A 19,083-nucleotide genomic window follows, 5' to 3' on the forward strand; every position below is an offset into this window, starting at 1 on the left:
AAATGCTGGGGTTCCAGTGGTCTCCCTTGAGGCCTGGAAGCCAGAAACTATGGAGATGAAGGCTCCCTGTTTTCACTTCGTCATCCTGGGCAGACATAGGCTAGGCCCAAGGCTCTGTTCCTGCTTTTCCATTCTACTCACAGCACAGGGATCTGGGGCAGGCTGTTCCGCTTCTCACCATCTGGGGAGAGAGGAGAAGGAGGAAGAAGTTGGAGCAGGCAGACACAGGGGTCCTGAATGGACATCTGACCTCTTCTCTGCTCCTAGGACTCAACACAAGGGAATTCTCCCTCCCAGCCATTCTGTTCTCTCTTTGAGTCACAGTGCAAACATTTGGATACTCCTTGTACGAAAACTGCCACCTTCCACATGTTTCAGTCCAGAACCCTGCTCCCTGATTCCAACCCTAAAACAGAGGCAGAACCAGCTTGTTCTATCTAGCAATGGCTTTGATCTTCCTAGGTCTACAAACATCTCTCCTCCAAACATCAGTGCCCATGCCACCTTTGACCAGCAAGGCCAGGGGACGATGGACAGGCTGGGGGCCTGTAACTGAGGACCCAAATGGGTCCACAGGGCACATCCAAGCAGGGCTGTGTGAGAACATCCACATGCTTCTAAAGCCTCTTTTCTCACAATCAATGGCTTAGCTTCTCCTGCTCTGCTTCTGGAGACTTTGGCTCAGCTGTGCTGCCATCCAGTCTTCAGTCAATTTTCATTAGAGTGGAAACCCACCTTTCCTGGGGTGAACGATGAGAGAGCCTTTGTGCTCCCCCTGCAACCGGCAGTAACCATCGACAAGGTCAGCCATGTTCTCAGCTTCTGCCAGAGAGGAGGTTTTGATGGACAAGGACTGCAGAGAAGAGACCAGCCAAGGATGAGACCCCATAGCCTTGGCGAGAGTCTACCCACAGGGCTGGAGAAAAGACTGCACACTCAGAAGGAGCAGGACCCCTGCTACCCACACCTCTGCCGCCCTCCATCACACCTCTCCCAGGGCTCTGAGTGCATTCCCTATAGCCACCAGGGGGCAGTGCCTGTCATCCCTACTGAATGCCCTAAGGTCCATGAAGGCCAAAGTCAAGGCTGAATTATTTTGGTCTCCTCCATTGCTTAACACAGCGCCTTGTCTAGTAGATGCTCAATGTGTAACGGCAGGGAAGAGGGAGGGCGTGGGGAAGGGGACAGATGAATGAAAGGAGAGATAGACAATCTGTTTGTAGTCTGGGGTCTCCCTGATTCTTTTACCACAAAAAGCCCTGGTTCCCTGAGATCTTGATTCTTGAGTTGTTCACCCTTGCTTGGTCACCTTTACCTACCCTAAATATTGCCCCAACTTCCTTCCTGACATTTTTAAAATACACATAATAATTTATCATCAACCTGGCACCTTGTTTAAGAACTGGGTACCATTTTTTTTTTAACAAGAACCCAGAAGCCAGGGAACTCTTGGCCTCCTGCCCACCCTGGCCAACATGACCTAAGAACTCCCAACCTGCATTTGCACCCACTTGTTTCCAGATGTCCACAGATGCTCACCTGGGGGGCGCCTTCAATGCCCAGCTGCAGCACGGCCTGTCCCTCCTCCAGCGGGAGGCACCGGATGGACCTGACCTGCTTGAACTCAGCCAGGCAGGTGGGCTGTGGAAAATTGGCCCTTAGTTCCTCCCGGAGCAGGAGGACCCTTCTGACCACTGAGGGATTAGGCCATGCATATCCATCAGTGCAGGGGAACCCCAGGGAGGAACTGGGAGAGTCTCTCAGGGAGACAAAGTGAGAATCAAAGAACACTGTACTAAGGCTGGAAAGAATCATCTTATCCAAGCCCCTCACTTTGCAGAGGAGAAAATGAGATCTGGAGAGAGCCAGTACTTGCCCAAAGCTATATGCCAAGTTGGTGGCAGAGCCAAGACTGGACCTGGGCCCCCTGACAGCCAGCCCAGTGATCTTGCCATTGAAAGAGCAAGCCTTCTAACAAAGCCAGAGAACAAAGTTAGGATAGGGGCTTAGTACGGGGAAGTAAAGGACAATCTGTCCCATGCTGTTTCTACAGCTACTTTATACCAAGGGCATAGCCTTATAAGACCTTTCTGCTCTTGGCAATAGTGGTAGGGAGTACCAGTGGGGTGGACCAGGGTGTGAGGCAGCAGAAAGGGGAAGACCTCCCAGCCAGGCTCTAAAGGACCCCTCTGGCTGGATGGTGGCTGCTCCCCAGTCTCTTTCTACCTTTGCATCTTGACTTGTCAACTGGCGGATGCCTTTAGGTCCAATGACCAGGTCCACAGTAATATTCCATCCTTGCTGGAATAAAAGGAGAGAGGAGACTGTTTTCCCTGTACTGCTCATCCCATATTTCAGAAATCTCAGGGAAAAAAAGCTCACTGAACTAGACACATGCCACTGTCCCTTGGGCCCTCCAGTTTCTTCCACTCTAAACCCCTACCATACAGATTACCTCCCTCCCAACACACACTCAGAATATTGGGCCTCAGAGTTGGAGGGCCAATATTTCAGTTCCTGCCTTCAGGCAAGTTCCAGTTGCTGTTGACTCCGACTCATGATGACCTCATCTGTGTCAGAGTAGAACTGTGCTCCATAGGGTTTTCAATGGCTAGTTTTTTAGAAGTAGATCAGCTGATCTTTCTTCTGAGGAGCCTCTGGGTAGACTCAAACCTCCAGTCTTTCAGTTAGCAGCCAAGCGCACTAACCATCTCAGACAAGTAGATTAGCGGTAGTTCCATTTTAGGGCAGGCCAGTGAGGCTCTGCTGCTTAAGAATCGACAAGCAAGTGAGCGCCTTCCCACCCCGAGTTGGCCTTCTGGACCCCTTCCCTGAGAGGCCTGGAATTCGGGTCAAAAAAAAAAGAGGGCGTGTCATACAATGAGTTCACAGCGGTAGGTCTCCTGGTCGATGTTGGCAAAGCCTGCGAGGGTATTGAAGAACTTCATGATGCACTCCTCCTCCTTCAGCGACGCATACTGCTGGAACGTCTGCTGGATCATCTTCCGGAACTGTTTAGGCTGTTGTGAGGGAAGGGTGGCGGGCGGGGGAGATGCCATGGGTGAGTGAGGCCTAGCTCCTCAGAGCGATTCCTTCCCTTAAGATCCCCCTTGAATTTCAGTCTCAAGACTGTCCATTGCTGCAGGGCAACCCCCAGACCCTGTGCCTAGAAAGCAGCCTTAATATATTACCTAAATCACACTCCCATTGTCTCAAGGGAGGTTCAACAGAAGCCTGTGAGGGAGAGCAATTCCATGTGTGTCAGAGTAGAACTCTGCTTCATAAGGTTTTCAATGGTTGATTTTTTTCAGAAGTAGATTACCAGGCCTAAAGGCAAGTTCCACCAACTTTTTGGTTAGCAGCCAAGTATGTTAACCATTTGTACCACCCAGTGACGCCATGAGGGTGGCAGGAGAGGTATTATCTCCACTGCCCAAGCCACAGAGCTAATAAGCCTCAGATCTGGAACTAGAGCCCAGGCATCCTGGTTCCCAGAATTTTGTTATCCCATCTCCAGGTGGCCTAAGGTAGCAGATGCCCTGGTTTCTTAGAGTACCCTGAGGCCTGGGAACCAGCACAATGGGGGTCTGCCTGGGCCTCTCCCCCACCAGTTCTACCCACCTTTAAGTTCTCCTGCATCTGCCTTGGGAAAAATAGGTCCAGCCCCACTTCCTTCCTAAAAGACAGAGCAAAAAAGTAGCATTGGACTCCCCCTCAGTCCCAGTCCAGGACTTCTGTCCAGTCAGAGGATGATGAGGGAGCTTGGAGACTGGGGAGGCAGTGTCTGCCTGGCTCTGGTTTGCAGACGAGTGGAGGAAGGTGAACAGTAAAAGGAGGACAGGAGAGGAAGAAGAGGCAGGGGCCCTTCCCATACTTACTCCAGGAGCTCAAAGTTGGACTTTTTATCAAGTGCATTGTGGGGCATATCCTTGAAGAATCGCCTGGAGAGATAGAGAGAGAAGTTCTGGAGAGGCAGACTGATAGCTGGAGAATGAGGCCAGCATAGCCACATCACCCATGTGCCTATACGTTGGCCTAGAAGCCCCTCCCCCAGATGTGGGGAACCACTTTGAGGGAGACAGGAGAATTATAAAATTTGATTCTTAGAAAACCATGAGGAAGATGAAAGCCCATGAATTTCATTCCTAGAAAAGACTCCAGCCCTGTGCTTTGGAAGATCCAGCACTACAATGGCACGCTGTGCAGAGGAAGGAGATGGTGGCTCTCTCTGTGGCCCCTAAAACAAAAGACCTAGGACAGCTGACACGTAAGCTACCAGCCTATGAATAATCCGCCTCTACCTTCAGGTCTGGTTCTCTTTGTGATCTCTTTTTCCTTTATTTGTTGTCTCTGAAATAGTAGGTGTGTGTGATTGTGTACTCATTTAAATGATTATTAAATGTAGTACATGTGAAAACTTTAGAGATTAAAGAACAGGATGAAGAAGAAAATAAAAATAATCCATAAGCTTTACCACCAGAGGTGACGTCTACTAATATCTTATACATATTCTTTAAGTCCTATTTCCCTTAAAAATGTATGTTTTGGGGAGTATTCTTATGTATTATTTATTTATAGCGATTGTGGTTTAAGTTGAGACCAAACAGCTAATGTCCTGGATGCTCCAGCCTCTCTTCCTGGCCTGGGTCACAATTTCTCATGCTGACTGTTGCAGTCACTGTTCCCTCCTGATCAGACGGTAACCCTGTGTTCCTTTAACCCAGGTGTCCTTTTACATATCTGTGAACAGTATTATACTACCAATACTATAAGCAGACAGAGGTAAGAAATTTATGATTCAAAAGCAATGAATTTAGACAATTAACTGTGTTTAGAAAATAGGAGGTCAGATCCACACCTCACACTTTATTTGAAAATACTTACTGTAGATGGATTAAAGGAATAAATGTAAACAATGAAACCATTTTAAAATTAGAAGAAAACCCAGAGAAATATATCCAAATCATGGGATTGAGAAGAATATCTAATGCATAAAATCATAGAAAAAATCCCCAATAGAAATTCAAAACATATAATGTCATATAAACTAAAATTTTTTAATAAATGGGATTTTTTAATATACTGTCATTTAAGATAATAAAAAAATAATAAAAAAAAGTATCATTTAATAAATATGGTCTCAATTTTAGGAAAAAAAAATGCATTTGTCTTAGTCATCTAGTGTTGCTATAACAGAAATACCACAAGTGGATGGCTTTACCAAACAGAAGTTTATTCTCCCACAGCCTAATAGGCTAGAAATTCAAATTCAGGGCATCAGCTTCAGGGAAAGGCTTTCTCTGTCAGCTCTGGAGAAGATCCTTGTCATCAATTTTTCCGTGTACTAAGAGCTTCTCCATGCAGGAACCAAAGGACGTGCTCTGCTCTCACTACTGCTTTCTTGGTGGTATGAGGTCCCCAACTCTCTGCTCACTTCTCTTTCCTTTTAGCTCTTGTAAAATAAAAGGTGGTGTGGGCCACAACCCAGGGAAACTCCCTTTACATTGGATCAGGGATGTGATCCAAGTAAGGGTGTTATATCCCACCCTAATCCTCTTTAACCTAATCTAATTTTGCCTTATTAACCAAAGACAGAGATTAGGGTTTACAACACATATTGTTGTTGTTAAGGGCCGTCTGTTGAGTTGGTTCTGACTCGTAGAGACTCTATGTACCATAGAATAAAACACTGCCCAATCCTGTGGCATCATTAACAATTGTTGCTATGCTCGAGCCATTGTTGCAGCCACTGCGTCAATCCATCTTGTTGAGGGTCTTCCTCTTTTCCACTGACCCTGTACTTTACCAAGCATGATGTCCTTCTCCAGGGACTGATCCCTCCTGACAACATGTCTAAAGTATGTGGGACACAGTCTCAACATCCTTGCTTCTAAGGAACATTCTGGTTGTACTTCTTCCAAGACAGATCTCTTCGTTCTTTTGGCAGTCCATGGTATATTCAATATTCTTTGTCAACACCACAATTCAAAGGCATCAATTCGTCTTTGGTCTTCCTTATTCATTGTCCAGCTTTCACATGCACACGATGTGACTGAAAATACCATGGCTAGGGTCAGGCACACCTTATTCTTCAAGGTGACATCTTTGCTTTTCAACACTTTAAAGAGGTCCTTTGCACCAGATTTGCCCAAGGCAATGCATCTTTTGATTTCTTGACTGCTACTTCCATGGGTCTTGATTGTGGATCCAAGTAAAATGAAATCCTTGACAACTCCAATCTTTTTTCCATTTATCATGATGTAGCTTGTTGGTTCAGTTGTGACGATTTTTTGTTTTCTTTTTGTTGAGGTGTAATCCATACTGAAGGCAGTGGTCTTTGATCTTCATCCATAAGCACTTCAGGTCTTCACTTTCAGCAAGCAAGGTTGTATCATCTGCATAACGCAGGTTGTTAATGAGTCTTCCTCCAATCCCGATGCCCCATTCTTCTTCATATATTCCAACTTCTCAGATTATTTGCTCAGCATACAGATTGAATAGGTATGGTGAAAGGATACAACCCTGACACACACCTTTCCTGATTTTAAACCAATCAGTATCCCCTTGTTCTGTCCGAACAACTGCCTCTTGATCTGTGCACAGGCTCCTAATGAGCACAATTAAGTGCTCTGGAATTCCCATTCCTCGCAATGTTATCCATAATTTGCTATGATCCACACAGTCGAATGCCTTTGCATAGTCAATAAAACACAGGTAAGCATCCTTCTGGTATTCTCTGCTTTCAGCCAGAATCCATCTGACATCAGCAGCGATAGCCCTGGCTCCACGTCCTCTTCTGAATTCAGCCTGAATTTCTGGGAGTTCCCTCTTGATATACTGCTGCAGCCACTTTTGAATAATCTTCAGCAAAATTTTGCTTGCATGTGACATTAATGATATCGTTCAATAATTTCCACATTCAGTTGGATCACCTTTCTTGGAAATAGGCATAAATATGGATCTCTTCCAGTCGGTTGGCCAGGTAGCTGTCTTCCAAATTTCTTGGCATAGATGTGTGAGCACTTCCAGCACTGCATCGTTTGTCGAAACATCTCATTTGATATTCTGTTAATTCCTGGAGCCTAGTTTTTCAACAGTGCCTTCAATGCAGCTTGGACTTCTTCCTTCAGTACCATTGGTTCCTGATCATATGCTACCTCTTGAAATGGTTGAATGTCGGCTAATTCTTTTTAGTATAATGCCTCCACGTACTCCTTCCATCTTCTTTTGATGCTTCCTGCATTGTTTAATATTTTCCCCATAGAATCCTTCACTATTGCAACTCGAGGCTTGAATTTTTACTTCAGTTCTTTCAACTTGAGAAATGCCGAGTGTGTTCTTCTGTTTTGGCTTTCTATCTCCAGCTACTTGTACATGTCATTATAATACTTTGTCTTCTTGAGCTGCCCTTTAAAGTCTTCTGTTCAGTTCTTTTACTTCATCATTTCTTCCTTTTTCTTTAGCTGCTCAACATTTGAGAGCAAGTTTTAGAGTCTCCTTGGACATCCATCTTGGTCTTTTCTTTCTTTTCGGTCTTTTCAATGACCTCTTGCTTTCTTCATGTATGATGTCCTTGATGTCATTCCATAACTTGTCTGGTCCTCGGTCATTAGTGTTCAATACATCAAATCTATTCCTGAGATGGTCTTTAAATTTAAAACTCAAGGTCATATTTTGGCTCTCATGAACTTACTCTGATCATCTTCAGTTTCAACTTGAACTTGCCTATGAGCAACTGATGATCTGTTCCACAGTCAGCCCCTGGCCTTGTTCTGACTGATGATATTGAGCTTTTCCATTGTCTCGTTCCACGGAGGTAGTCGATTTGATTCCTGTGTATTCCATCGGGTGAACTCCATGTGGATAGTCGCCGTTTATGTTCGTAAAAAAAGGTATTTGCAATGAAGAAGTCACTGGTCTTGCAAAATTCTATCATTCGATCTCCAGCATTGTTTCTGTCACCAAGGCCATATTTTCCAACTACTGATCCTTCTTCTTTGTTTCCAACTTTCTCATTCCAATCACTAGTAATTTATCAATGCATCCTGATCGCATGTTTGATCAATTTCAGACTGCAGCAGCTGATAAAAATCTTCAATTTCTTCATCTTTGGCCTTAGTGGCTGATGCGTAAATTTGAAAAATAGTTGTATTAACTGGTCTTCCTTGTAGGTGTATGGATATTATCTGACAGCATTGTACTTGAAATGTTCTTTTTGACGATGAATGCAATACCATTCCTCTTCAAGCTGTCATTCCTGGCTAGTAGACTGTATGATTGTCAGATTAAAAATGGCCAATACCAGTCCATTTCAGCTCACTAATGCCTAAGATACTGATGTTTATGCATTCTATTTCATTTTTGATGATTTCCAAGTTTCCTAGATTCATACTTCGTACATTCCAGGTTCTGATTATTAACGGATGTTTGCAGCTGTTTCTTCTCATTCTGAGTCGTGCCACATCAGCAAATGAAGGTCCTGACTGCTTTACTCCATTTACATCACTAAGGTCTACTCTACTTTCAGGATGCAGCTCTTCCCCAGTCGTCTTTTGAGTGCCTTCCAACCTGGGTGGCTCATCTTCCAGCACTATATCAGACAATGTTCCGCTGCTGTTCATAAGGTTTTCACTGGCTAATTCTTTTCAGAAGTAGACTGCCGGGTCCTTCTTTCTAGTCTATCTCAGTGTGGAAGCTCAGCTGAAACCTGTCCTCCATGGGTGACCCTGCTGGTATCTGAATATCAGTGGGACACAATTCAATCCATGACAGCACTGGAAAAAATCTGAATGGATCTACCGTGTTAATGGAAGTTATCTCTGGATAATAAAATTCCAGGTAATTTTAGTGTTTTGTTTTTTCCTTTTCTATATGTTTCAAAGGAAACCCTGGTGGTGTAGTGGATAAGTGCTATGGCTGCTAACCAAAGGGTCTGCAGTTCAAATCCACCAGGCGCTCCTTGGAAACTCTATAGGGCAGTTCTACTCCGTCCTATAGGGTTGCTATGAGTCGGAATCGACTCGACGGCACTGGGTTTTTTATGTTTATATGTTTTAAATATTCCATACTGAACAAGCATTACCTTTTTTACTTGATTAAAAATCAAGGCAATAAGTTTGGTTAAACTGTCATAACACGAGCTTTCTGGGCTCACTACCTGACAAGGCAGCCTGTTGCACTCTTACATGTTCTACTTGGTAGAAGGTTCTTTCCTGTTCCTTCCTCTCCCTGGTCCCCTGGAGCTGCACAGAATAAGTTTAATCCCTTTCTTAGATGTCACATATTTGAAGACAATATTTCATCATAATTTCTCCGCCTTTCCCCAATCCCCAGTACACACACCAGGCCGTTGTTCTCAATGACCTCAACCTTTTCACTTGGGTGAGAAAAAGTGACGCAAAGTAAGAATGGGAAGGAAAAGAATGGAGATGCGGTGTGAGAGCCACAGTAAGTAGTTATATTTCTACTATGGCAATTGAGTGTGTTTAAAATGCCATAGGTTGAAATGGAGGTAAAGCGGGAGATAATATTTCTCTTATAGAATTAAGAATGAGTACATTAAAATGAAGGAGCCCTGGTGGCACAGTGGTTAAGTGCTCAACTGCTAACCAGAATGTCAGTGGTTCAAACCTACCAGCTACGCTGTGGGAGAAAGACATGACAGTCTGCTTCTGTAAAGATTTACAGCCTTGGAAACCCTATAGGGCAGTTCTACTCTATCCTATAGGGTCACCATGAGTCTGGATGGACTCAGCGGCACACAACAACAACATTAAAATGAGTATTAGGGAGTAATAACATTTAATGATGGCTCAGTAAATATTGAATTCCGTTTGACAATATTAAAATATATTTCTACCCTATTTCCTTGCACGAAAGGATGCAAGGATAAAAACCAAAAACCAAACCCAGTGCTGTTGAGTTGATTCCGACTCACAGCGACCCTATAAGACAGAGTAGAACTGCCCCATAGAGTTTCCAAGGAGTGCCTGGCGGATTTGAACTGCCAACCCTTTGGTTAGCAGCCGTAGCACTTAACCACTACACCACCAGGGATATGAAGTCTTAAAATATGTTTAAATAAAATAGGGCTAGAAAGAAATCAGGAAATGACATAAAGAATATGACAACCTATAGTAGTGCCATGGAAAGTCTGGTTGCGTAGTGGCTAAGGGCTATGGCTGCTAACCAAAAGGTTGGCAGTTTAAACCCACCAGGCGCTCCTTTGAAACCATATGGGGCAGTTCTCCTCTGTCCTTTACGGTCACTATGAGTCGGAATCGACTTGACGGCAATACGTTTGGGTTTTTGTGGGGGTATGGTTTTTGCCATAGATGTTATCATTTAGTATAGGTTTGGAATTTGGTTGTCCTGGCAGCCAAAGTAATGCATAGAAGAGTTCATCCAGTCTCTAATTCATCAAGTGGAAAAAAGGTACAAGCAGTTCCTGAGTTATGAATGAGATCCATTCCTAACTGTGTCTTTACGTTTTTACGTTGAATTTGTAGGTAAGTCAGAACAGGTGCCTGCGGTTCTTATTTAGCCTTTCTTTAGTGCAAGAGGGAACCCTGGTGGCGTAGCGGTTAAGTGCTATAGCTGCTAACCAAAGGGTTGGTAGTTCAGATCCTCCAGGCGCTCCTTGGAAACTCTACGGGGCAGTTCCACCCTGTCCTATAGGGTTGCTATGAGTCAGAACCGACTCGACGGCACTGGGTTTGGTTTTTTGGTTTTAGTACAAGAAAAGGCTCAAAGGCTTTTCAGTGATTTAAAAGCTGCATGTGCAGCAAGTGGAGGTGACTGATGGAGAATTTGTTGCAAGTAGAGGTCGGTTCAATCACTTCAAAGTGAGGGCAAATTTACTTAACAGTAAAGGGGAAATAGGAGTTGCCCTGAAGTCTGACAATACCAACCCTGGGACTGCCTGTACTGTAGAAGGTAGATTTCATTACTTAAATAAAAAGTTTGAAAAGACACTGATTGAAAAATTCATTTTACCCAAATTTTTTTAAAAGACAATTTCATATTTTTTTCTTTTGTTGCAATTTTGGCAAATCAAGGCCATAACATTAAAGCACAATTGAGTAAATATGATTATGTGTGGCTTAACTAAATGTGGTCCAAGTACATGACCTTTCAGTGGCTCTCAACTGGGGGTGATTTTATCCCTGGGAACATTTGTCAGTACAGGGAGACATTTTTGGTTGTCATGCCTTTGGGGCAGAGGGGGGTTTGCTACTGGCATCTAGTGGGTAGTCCAGGGAAACTGCTAAACATCCTACAATGCACAGAACTGTGTCTCCTCCCAACAAAGAATTACCCAGCCCAATATGTCAATAGTGCTAGAAAGTGGTGGCACTGAGAAACTCTGGCAACTTGATCCAAAGAGAGAAGAGTGACTCTTCTGCAGAGCAGGACAGCAGATGGGACAGTTTTGCTCCTTGAGAATGAGTTGTATGGCTGGTTAAGGGCAGGTCTGCAGACTTTGGAAGTCTGTTATGGATTGAATTGTGTCTCCCAAAAATGTGTGTCAACCTGGCTAGGCCATGATTCTCAGTATTGTGTGACTGTCCACCATTTTGTCATCTGATGTGATTTTCCTATGTGTTGTAAATTCTCTATGATGTTAACGAGGACTCAGTCTACAACTTTAGGTTTTGTCTTAAGTCAAGTCAATCTCTTTTTAGATATAAAGAAAGAAGCCAGCAGAGAGACAGGAGGACCTCGTACCACCAAGAAACAAGATCCAGAAGAATAGCGGGTCTTTTGTATCTGGGGTTTCTGTGCTGTGAAACTCCTTGACCAGGGAAGATTGATGACAAGGACCTTCCCCCAGAGCCAACACAGAGAGAAAACCTTCCCCTGGAGCTGGCACCCTGAATTTGGACTTCTAGCCTCCTAAATTGTGACAGAATAAATTTGTTTGTTAGCACCATCTATTTGAGGTATTTCTGTTACAGAAGCCCTAGATAACTAAGACAAAGTCTGATGACTGGTAGGCAGGGATGGCATCAGGTTATAAGTATGAGAAGCCTATTCAGTACTGTTTTCTGGATGGAAAAGCCTCTTTCTCCTGCTTCTGAAACCCTGCTCCGCTGCAGTTCACTCCCCCTTTGTTTCCATGCCACCATCTTCACAAACCTTGGCTTCTGAGATTTGTTCCTAGCGCTAGATTTTTGCTTATGCACAAGCCAAGATCTTGGCGCATGCACAAACCAAGAGAATCGTGTCCTTCCCTAACCCTGGATGAGCTGAAGGTATTCTACAGCCCTCCATTCCACCACAGCCCCTTTGGAAAGTGAGAAGTCCCAGAACTCAAACTTCTCATGAAGAATGACTCAGCATTCAGATCTTCAAATTTGGACATAGGAGGGCTCCGGGTGTAGGGTTTCAGGTACCAATCCCTGCCCTCACCCCATCCCCTCGAGGAAATAAAAGGTCTCCCATCCTCTCCAGTGGGGAGCGCTCAGTCTTTTTTTTGGCCAGTAGGCTTCTGTGCAGACAATAAATTTGCCACTTTCTGTTTCCCATCCTATTTTGATAGGCTAATAGGACAGGACAAGAAGCCAAAAGGAATTCGGTTACACTTCCACCTGCAGGGCGTTTGCCTGTCAGAGCCAGAATTGTTTGCAGGAAGCAGCAGCCTTGGGCCTGTGCCAGTTAATAATATCCCAGAGCACCACATAGTGAATCATGACAGACTCTGGACATATTCTGACCAGTGTTACCTGCTTACCCTCCACATTCATAGTAAACCTCAGAGCACTCCTGTGAAGTATTGATTATAAGCAACGTGGCCATCCACTCTTATCCTTAGGCTGAGTGAGCTGAAAATGTACTCCTAGGTAACTGAACAAATTTGCTTTTGGGCCAAAATTATTTAATTCTAGCAGAATAAATTCTGGCAAATGTCCAGCAAAGAAGAGCATTTCAGTTTTTTCAGAGTCATCCATTTATACAAATAGTTATCGAATTCTTGTTACGTGCCAGGCGTGGGACTCCAGATTCAAAGATGAACTCAGCACCAGCTCTGACTTCAAGAAATTGACAGGATTTCACAATCTAGTACATGTGAGCACAGCATTGCTCCAACAGAGCTACACATAAAGTACAGAGTTTTGAAAAGGAGGGTGGTTGGGGTGGGGATAGGGCAGGGAAGCTTCAAGAAGGAAATACCCTTAAGCTGGCTCAGCAGAAGGGTGAGTGGCCACATTGCTTATAATCAACGCTTCACAAGGGAGCTACGAGTTTGTCTGTGAATGTAGAGGATAAGCAGGTAACAATGGTTTGGAAAACTTTCTGAAGCTGCCAGAATAAAGAAGAGTTTGCCAGGCTGAAAAGGAGGGCTAGAGTATGTCAGGCAGAGAGGATGCGTTGCCCACTGAGGAGCTGTGACCTGCTTCCCAGCCAGAGATGATGGTGGTCTCTTAAAGTCACTCCTGGTTTATGACAATTATTGAATGAATGAATGCACTTTGAGACTGGGAATGGAAGATTTCTGAGGACTTGGACATTTAAATAAACACTAGTAAAAAAATTGGGGGTTGGCTAAATGGAAGACTGTTATGGATTGAATTGTGTCCCCCACTCAAAAATATTGAAGTCCTAACCCCTAGTACCTGTGAATGTGACTTTGTTTGGAAATAGGGTCTTTGATGATGTCATCAGTTAAGTCAAACCAAACCCAAATCAAACCCATTACCATTGCGTTAACTCCGACTCATGGCAGCCCCATGTGTGACAAAGTAGAACTGCTCCACAGAATTTTTTTGCCTGTAATCTTTATAGAAGCAGATAGCCAGGCCTTTCTTCCATGGCACTGTTAGGTAGGTTTGAACTGCCATCTTTTAGGTTAAGTAGCCCAGAGCAAACTGCTCATGCCACCCAGGGACCTATCAGTTGTGTTAACATGTGGTCATACCAGAAGAGACTGGGTCCTAATCCCATCTGAGTACCATCCTTATAGAAGGAGAATAGACAGAGAGAGACAGAGGAAGAAGCCATGTGACGCTGCAGCTTTCAACCAGAGAATGCCTTGGAGCTTCGAGAAGTCAGGAGAGAGGAATGGAATAGATTCTTTCTCAAAGCCTCAGAAGGAATCAGGATGGCTGGCATTCTGATCTCGGACTTCCAGCCTCCAGAGCTGTAAGATGATAAATTTCTGTTCTTTAAAGCCACCTACTTTGTAGTACTTTGTCATGGCAGCCGTAGGACACTAAGACACTGGGCAAAACAAATTTTGAATTAACATTATAAAACACATGGAAAGTAAAAACAATTTTAAAATGATTAAGAAGGTAGAGGATGAAAAAGATGTCTTATTATGAAAGGGGAAGTTCAGCTAACCCACTTAGGTCATCACGATCTCTTGAAATCCGGTTTTCTCAGTTCTTAGCTCACAGCCTGTGTCACTAAGCACCTTCTCCCATGCACTGAAGTCAGTTACAGAGTGCTACTCCGGACTAAGGTACCCCGGCACTCAAATGTGCCATGAGCTCTGTGTTCCTAACATTCTGAGCAAACTTCCTGGGGATGTCCAAGAGAACAAATCACTACCACTAGTCAGAAATACTGCTCTCTCCAGAGACTGAGCTTTGCAACCTTCTGACTGAGCCCCTTCTCAGCTGCCGCTCATCTATGAATGAGGCTGCACCTGCTAGAAGCACCTAGCTGGTTTCCCGGGCCCAAGCCTGCAATTTTGAGTAGCTCACAATCAGACAGCAGCAGAATCTACAGACATGGTACACACAGGCCCATGACTGATACGCAGGTCAAGGACAGTGGGAAGTAAAGGAACATCTACTCAAAATCCAGTTGCTGGTGTTTTTCTTCTAAAAAGCAACAGAGAGATTAACTCATTGCCTGAAAAGGTTAACCTTTATAAATCAACTATGAGAAACAATGTCTTTTGAAGCAAGGTAAGTGTTCTTTCTCAAATCTTTACCTATTATCAGTCACTACTTAACTAATCTTGGGTTACACATTCACTCTGACTGATTTCTTAGGTCAGAGGACTCTGGGGCTCTGCTTCAGTTGGGCAAGGGTCCTGGGTGTCTCAGGTCAAGGGAGAAACTATTTGGTTCCTCAAACTGGACAGGTACTAATTTCTAGCATGAACCATGATTTTCAAATTTTAATTTACAGAGGAACATTTAGATAAAATCATGACTTTTGCACTTATAAATTATTCCCAATAAATCAATAAAAATGTTAATTAGTACAAATAATAATTATTGAACACTTCTGTTCCTGTCATTGTTCTAAGTGCTTTACATGCTTTCTCGTTTATTCCTTATAACAACCTTACAAGGTAGCCACTATCATTATCATTCCCATTTTACAGAAGAAGGAACTGAGGCAAAGTAACACAGTAAATGGCAGATGAGGGATTCAATCCAAGTAGCATAGCTTCAGGCCCTTTGCGCTTCATCATTATGCCCAACTACTCCTTGATATGAATTGAGTCCATGGAGAATTCATTTCACAATTTCATATTTCATGCACATATCCTACTTTTTTTTATAGCCAGGAAAAAATATATTTTTTCCTTCATGAAGACTATGTATCTGTAAGACTATATCTCTATAAGGAGCCCTGGTGGTACAGTGGTTAAGTGCTTGGCCGCTAACTGAAAGGATGGCAGTTCAAACCCACCAGCTGCTCCCTGGGAGAAAGATGTGGCAGTCTGCTTCCATAAAGGTTTACAGCCTTGGTAACTCTATGAGGCAGTTCTACTCTGTCCCATAGGGTTGTATGAGTCAGAATCCACTCAACAGCAGTGGGTTTTGGTTTATATAGCTATAGGCAGGTGATACAATCTGTAGACAGGTAATGATCAATGATGGTAACAGAACAAGGGGACTTCTGCCCAAGATTTGTAGGTAAACCTGCCTTGGAACCTTTTCAGGCAACAGCCATAGTCCTGGAAAATTCTGCATTGTGGCCTGATTTTCAGAAATGCGCCTGACTCTCTTGGTCAGAAACAGTCGTAACTTGATTTTAAAATATCCCCATCATAGCCTATAGCTTTGTATTCAACTTAAAAAATTATTAAACTAATGGACCACATCTACCATGGCCTCCACCAGACTGAGTCCAGAACAACTAGATGGTGCCTGGCTACCACCACTGACTGCTCTGACAGGGATCACAATAGAGGGTCCTGGACAGAGCTGGAGAAAAATGTAGAACAAAATTCTAACTCAAAAAGAAAGACCAGACTTGCTGGCCTGACAGAGACTAGAGAAACCCTGAGAGTATGGCCCCTGGACATCCTTTCAGCTCAGTAATGAGGCCACTCCTGAGGTTCACCCTTCAGCCAAAGATTGAACAGGCCCATGGAACAAAACAAGATGAAGGAGGTGCACGAGCCCTGGGGCAGGGACTGGAAGGCAGGAGGGAACAGGAAAACTGGTAATAGGGAACCCAGAGCTGAGAAAGGAGAATGTTGGCATGTGGTAGGGTTGTTAACCAATGTCATAGAACAATGTGTGTACTAACTGATGAGAAACTAGTTCTATAAACTTTCATCTAAAGTACAAAAAAAAAAATTATTAAGCTTGAAAATCTTTTAAGCTTACAAAATGAGTATTCTCCATGTCGTGTCCCTAATATTATACACTCTGCATCTCAAAGGTTAACCTGTGTGACCAGGAATATCTATCTGACTCTGTTCCTTGGACCCTGGAGATGTGAAATGGTATGCCCGTCACTAAATAAGTGTGTGTTTTTGAATAATCTTGGTTTTTGGATAATCTCGAATCGATGGCAGCAAACATCACTAGACTGTTAGCTCCTGATGAGGTTATAAACAAGAGCCGTGTCTGATTCCTCATTGGGTCCAGCGCATTCAGCACAGTCCCTGGCGCTTAAGCCTCAACCATTAGTAGTTTATGAATGATTGGAGGGAAAAAGATGAAATACAATGCTAATGTGTCCTTTCTATGCTGCTGTTTTACTAAGTGGTGATTGTTTGACAGGTGACTTACATAACTGAAGTCTCAAAGTGATATTAGAGTCCTGGGTAGGAGATTCATGAATAAAAAGGTAAAGATAAGTTTTTTGGAGATGTGCAATTTCAGGGGTGAAAACAGGGCAGCGTGTGACGTGGTGCAGGTTACAGGAATTGCAGTGGTCTTGGGAAGGCATACAGGGGCACATGTGATGAGCTACGTGTCACAGAACACCACTGACCCTCCAGCACATATGCTGAACTCCCAGAGTCTCTACAAATTGAGTGAAATTGTTTGCTGTCTAACTGGATGCAGGGGCTGAAGGCTTTCTCTGCATAAGGGACCCTAGTTGTCTCCTTGCTTGTTGAGACAGAGAGTCAGCAAATGGTAAAGCAATGAGGAGCCCTCCAAGGCTGCCCTTGGCGTATTTTATCTCAAACTCCAACAGTCTCAGATGCTGAAATAAAATGGGAGCTCTCACCTTCCCATCCTATGGCCCTCTAGGGAACCCATCAACACTTTCTCTGAAACTTGGTATGGGAGCCAGAATTCCCCAATGACCCCTGACTCTGTAGAAGCATTGGTAGGCTTCTACTCACTAGAACATTAGGGTCACAAATAGGGTTAGGACTCCCCTGAAACCACATTTCCAGGAAACCAGAAGTAACCCTTTGACAAAGGTTTCCCTGGCAATCGTCCTGAAAATCCTTCCATCAACTCACTGAGGCTAATGGCATCCAAATCACCTGGGAAGTGTGTTAAAAATACATATTCTAGGGTTCCACCCAGATCTACTAAACCAGAGCTTCTAAGGGTGGAGGTAGGAAATCTTCATTTTAATAAGTTCCCCAGGCGAGTATGATTTACAGCCATATTTAGGAACCACTGTTCTGTGACAGAAGGAGCCCTGGTGGTTGGCGCAGTGGTTAAAACAATCAACTGCTAACTGAAACGTTGGAAGTTTGAAACCACCAGCTGCTCCAAGGGAGAAAGATGTGGCAGTCTGCTTCTATAGAGATTTACAGACTTGGAAAACCTATCGGGTTGCTATGAGTTGGAATCAATTCAACGGCAGTGAGTTTTGGGTTCTGTGACAGACAAGGGGCACAGACAAGGTAATGTGATGGTGGGATGGTCAGACAGATGGTGAAGTTGACAATGGTGACTCATTGGTCAAGGAAGTGCTAAAGGACAGATTGAATTACATTAGTGTCCTCTGCCCCAAACTGCAATGACTCCCAATACCCAAGAACAAGGACTAATTTCTTAGAGTGTCATTCAAAGCCTTCCACAATCAACAACTTCCCTCTCCAAAGCCATCTCCCACTATTCTCCAGCCTATCCCTTCCCCGCATTATCTACCTATTGAAATCTTTCTCCTTTCCAAGGAACAGTTCAAATCCCCTTCTTCCATTGATGCTGTCTGTCAGGATTAATGGCTCCAACTTGTAACTCTGTTTAGCACATATTTCATCCTGCCTTGTGTTACGATTAATTGTATACATATCTGTCACTTTCCCTAACACTGTCAGTTTGAAGGCATCTCTGAATGATTTATTAATCCCATAGATACTTATTGAATGCCTACTGGAGCTGGGGACATAGTGGTGAATAACACAGACTGAAAATTCCTGCATTCTAATACTCCCCAGAAGCTAGCATGGTGCTCAGAGAAACATTTGCTGAATTGTTTGAATATCAGGCCTAGACGATGGATAAATGGAAAAAGCAGGCAGCCTAAAGGCAAGAGTGGTGGCAGTCAGAGGAAGATAGGAGGATTGACCAGAAAGAGATCCGATCCTTCAGGCTCAGGGACCAAAAGGGCCCCTAGCCTACTTCTTCCCTTCCTGGCTCTCACATATCCATTATTCTTGGTTCCCACCCTAAATGTGAGGAAAGTCTCAGTCAGCTGAGAGCCCAGCACAGGAGGGGAGGTACAACAGGTGCCTCCCTTGGAGAGTCCTCAAGGCCAAGTACCTGAGCTCCAGACAGCCCAGCTGCAGAGCCATGCCCTCGCTGACCTTGCTGGCGTAGCGTTGCATGTAGTCATTCCTGAGCTGTAGGGGAGAGAAGACCAAGGTTCAGACTCACACTCTCATTCCCTGTTTCCCTAAGCAGAAGCCCCAGGAGATGG

General features: G+C 44.0%; 1 protein-coding gene across 4 annotated transcripts in view; it reads right to left on the reverse strand.

The window, feature by feature from the left end:
- The window catches only part of PTK2B (protein tyrosine kinase 2 beta), a 165,389-nt gene that overhangs the window by 36,910 nt on the left and 109,396 nt on the right, over window positions 1-19,083 (reverse strand). For all 4 annotated transcript variants that reach the window (XM_049867057.1, XM_049867060.1, XM_049867059.1 and 1 more), the window contains exons 5-12: window positions 18,927-19,006; window positions 3,879-3,941; window positions 3,622-3,676; window positions 2,880-3,020; window positions 2,227-2,301; window positions 1,540-1,641; window positions 736-853; window positions 142-181 (exon numbers count right to left, since the gene is read on the reverse strand). In XM_049867057.1, the coding sequence (XP_049723014.1) occupies window positions 142-181; window positions 736-853; window positions 1,540-1,641; window positions 2,227-2,301; window positions 2,880-3,020; window positions 3,622-3,676; window positions 3,879-3,941; window positions 18,927-19,006 (674 nt within the window). The remainder of the gene's footprint in view (window positions 1-141; window positions 182-735; window positions 854-1,539; window positions 1,642-2,226; window positions 2,302-2,879; window positions 3,021-3,621; window positions 3,677-3,878; window positions 3,942-18,926; window positions 19,007-19,083) is intronic.

This window comes from Elephas maximus, chromosome 22 (genome assembly GCF_024166365.1).
Source record: "Elephas maximus indicus isolate mEleMax1 chromosome 22, mEleMax1 primary haplotype, whole genome shotgun sequence".
NCBI lineage: Eukaryota > Metazoa > Chordata > Mammalia > Proboscidea > Elephantidae > Elephas > Elephas maximus.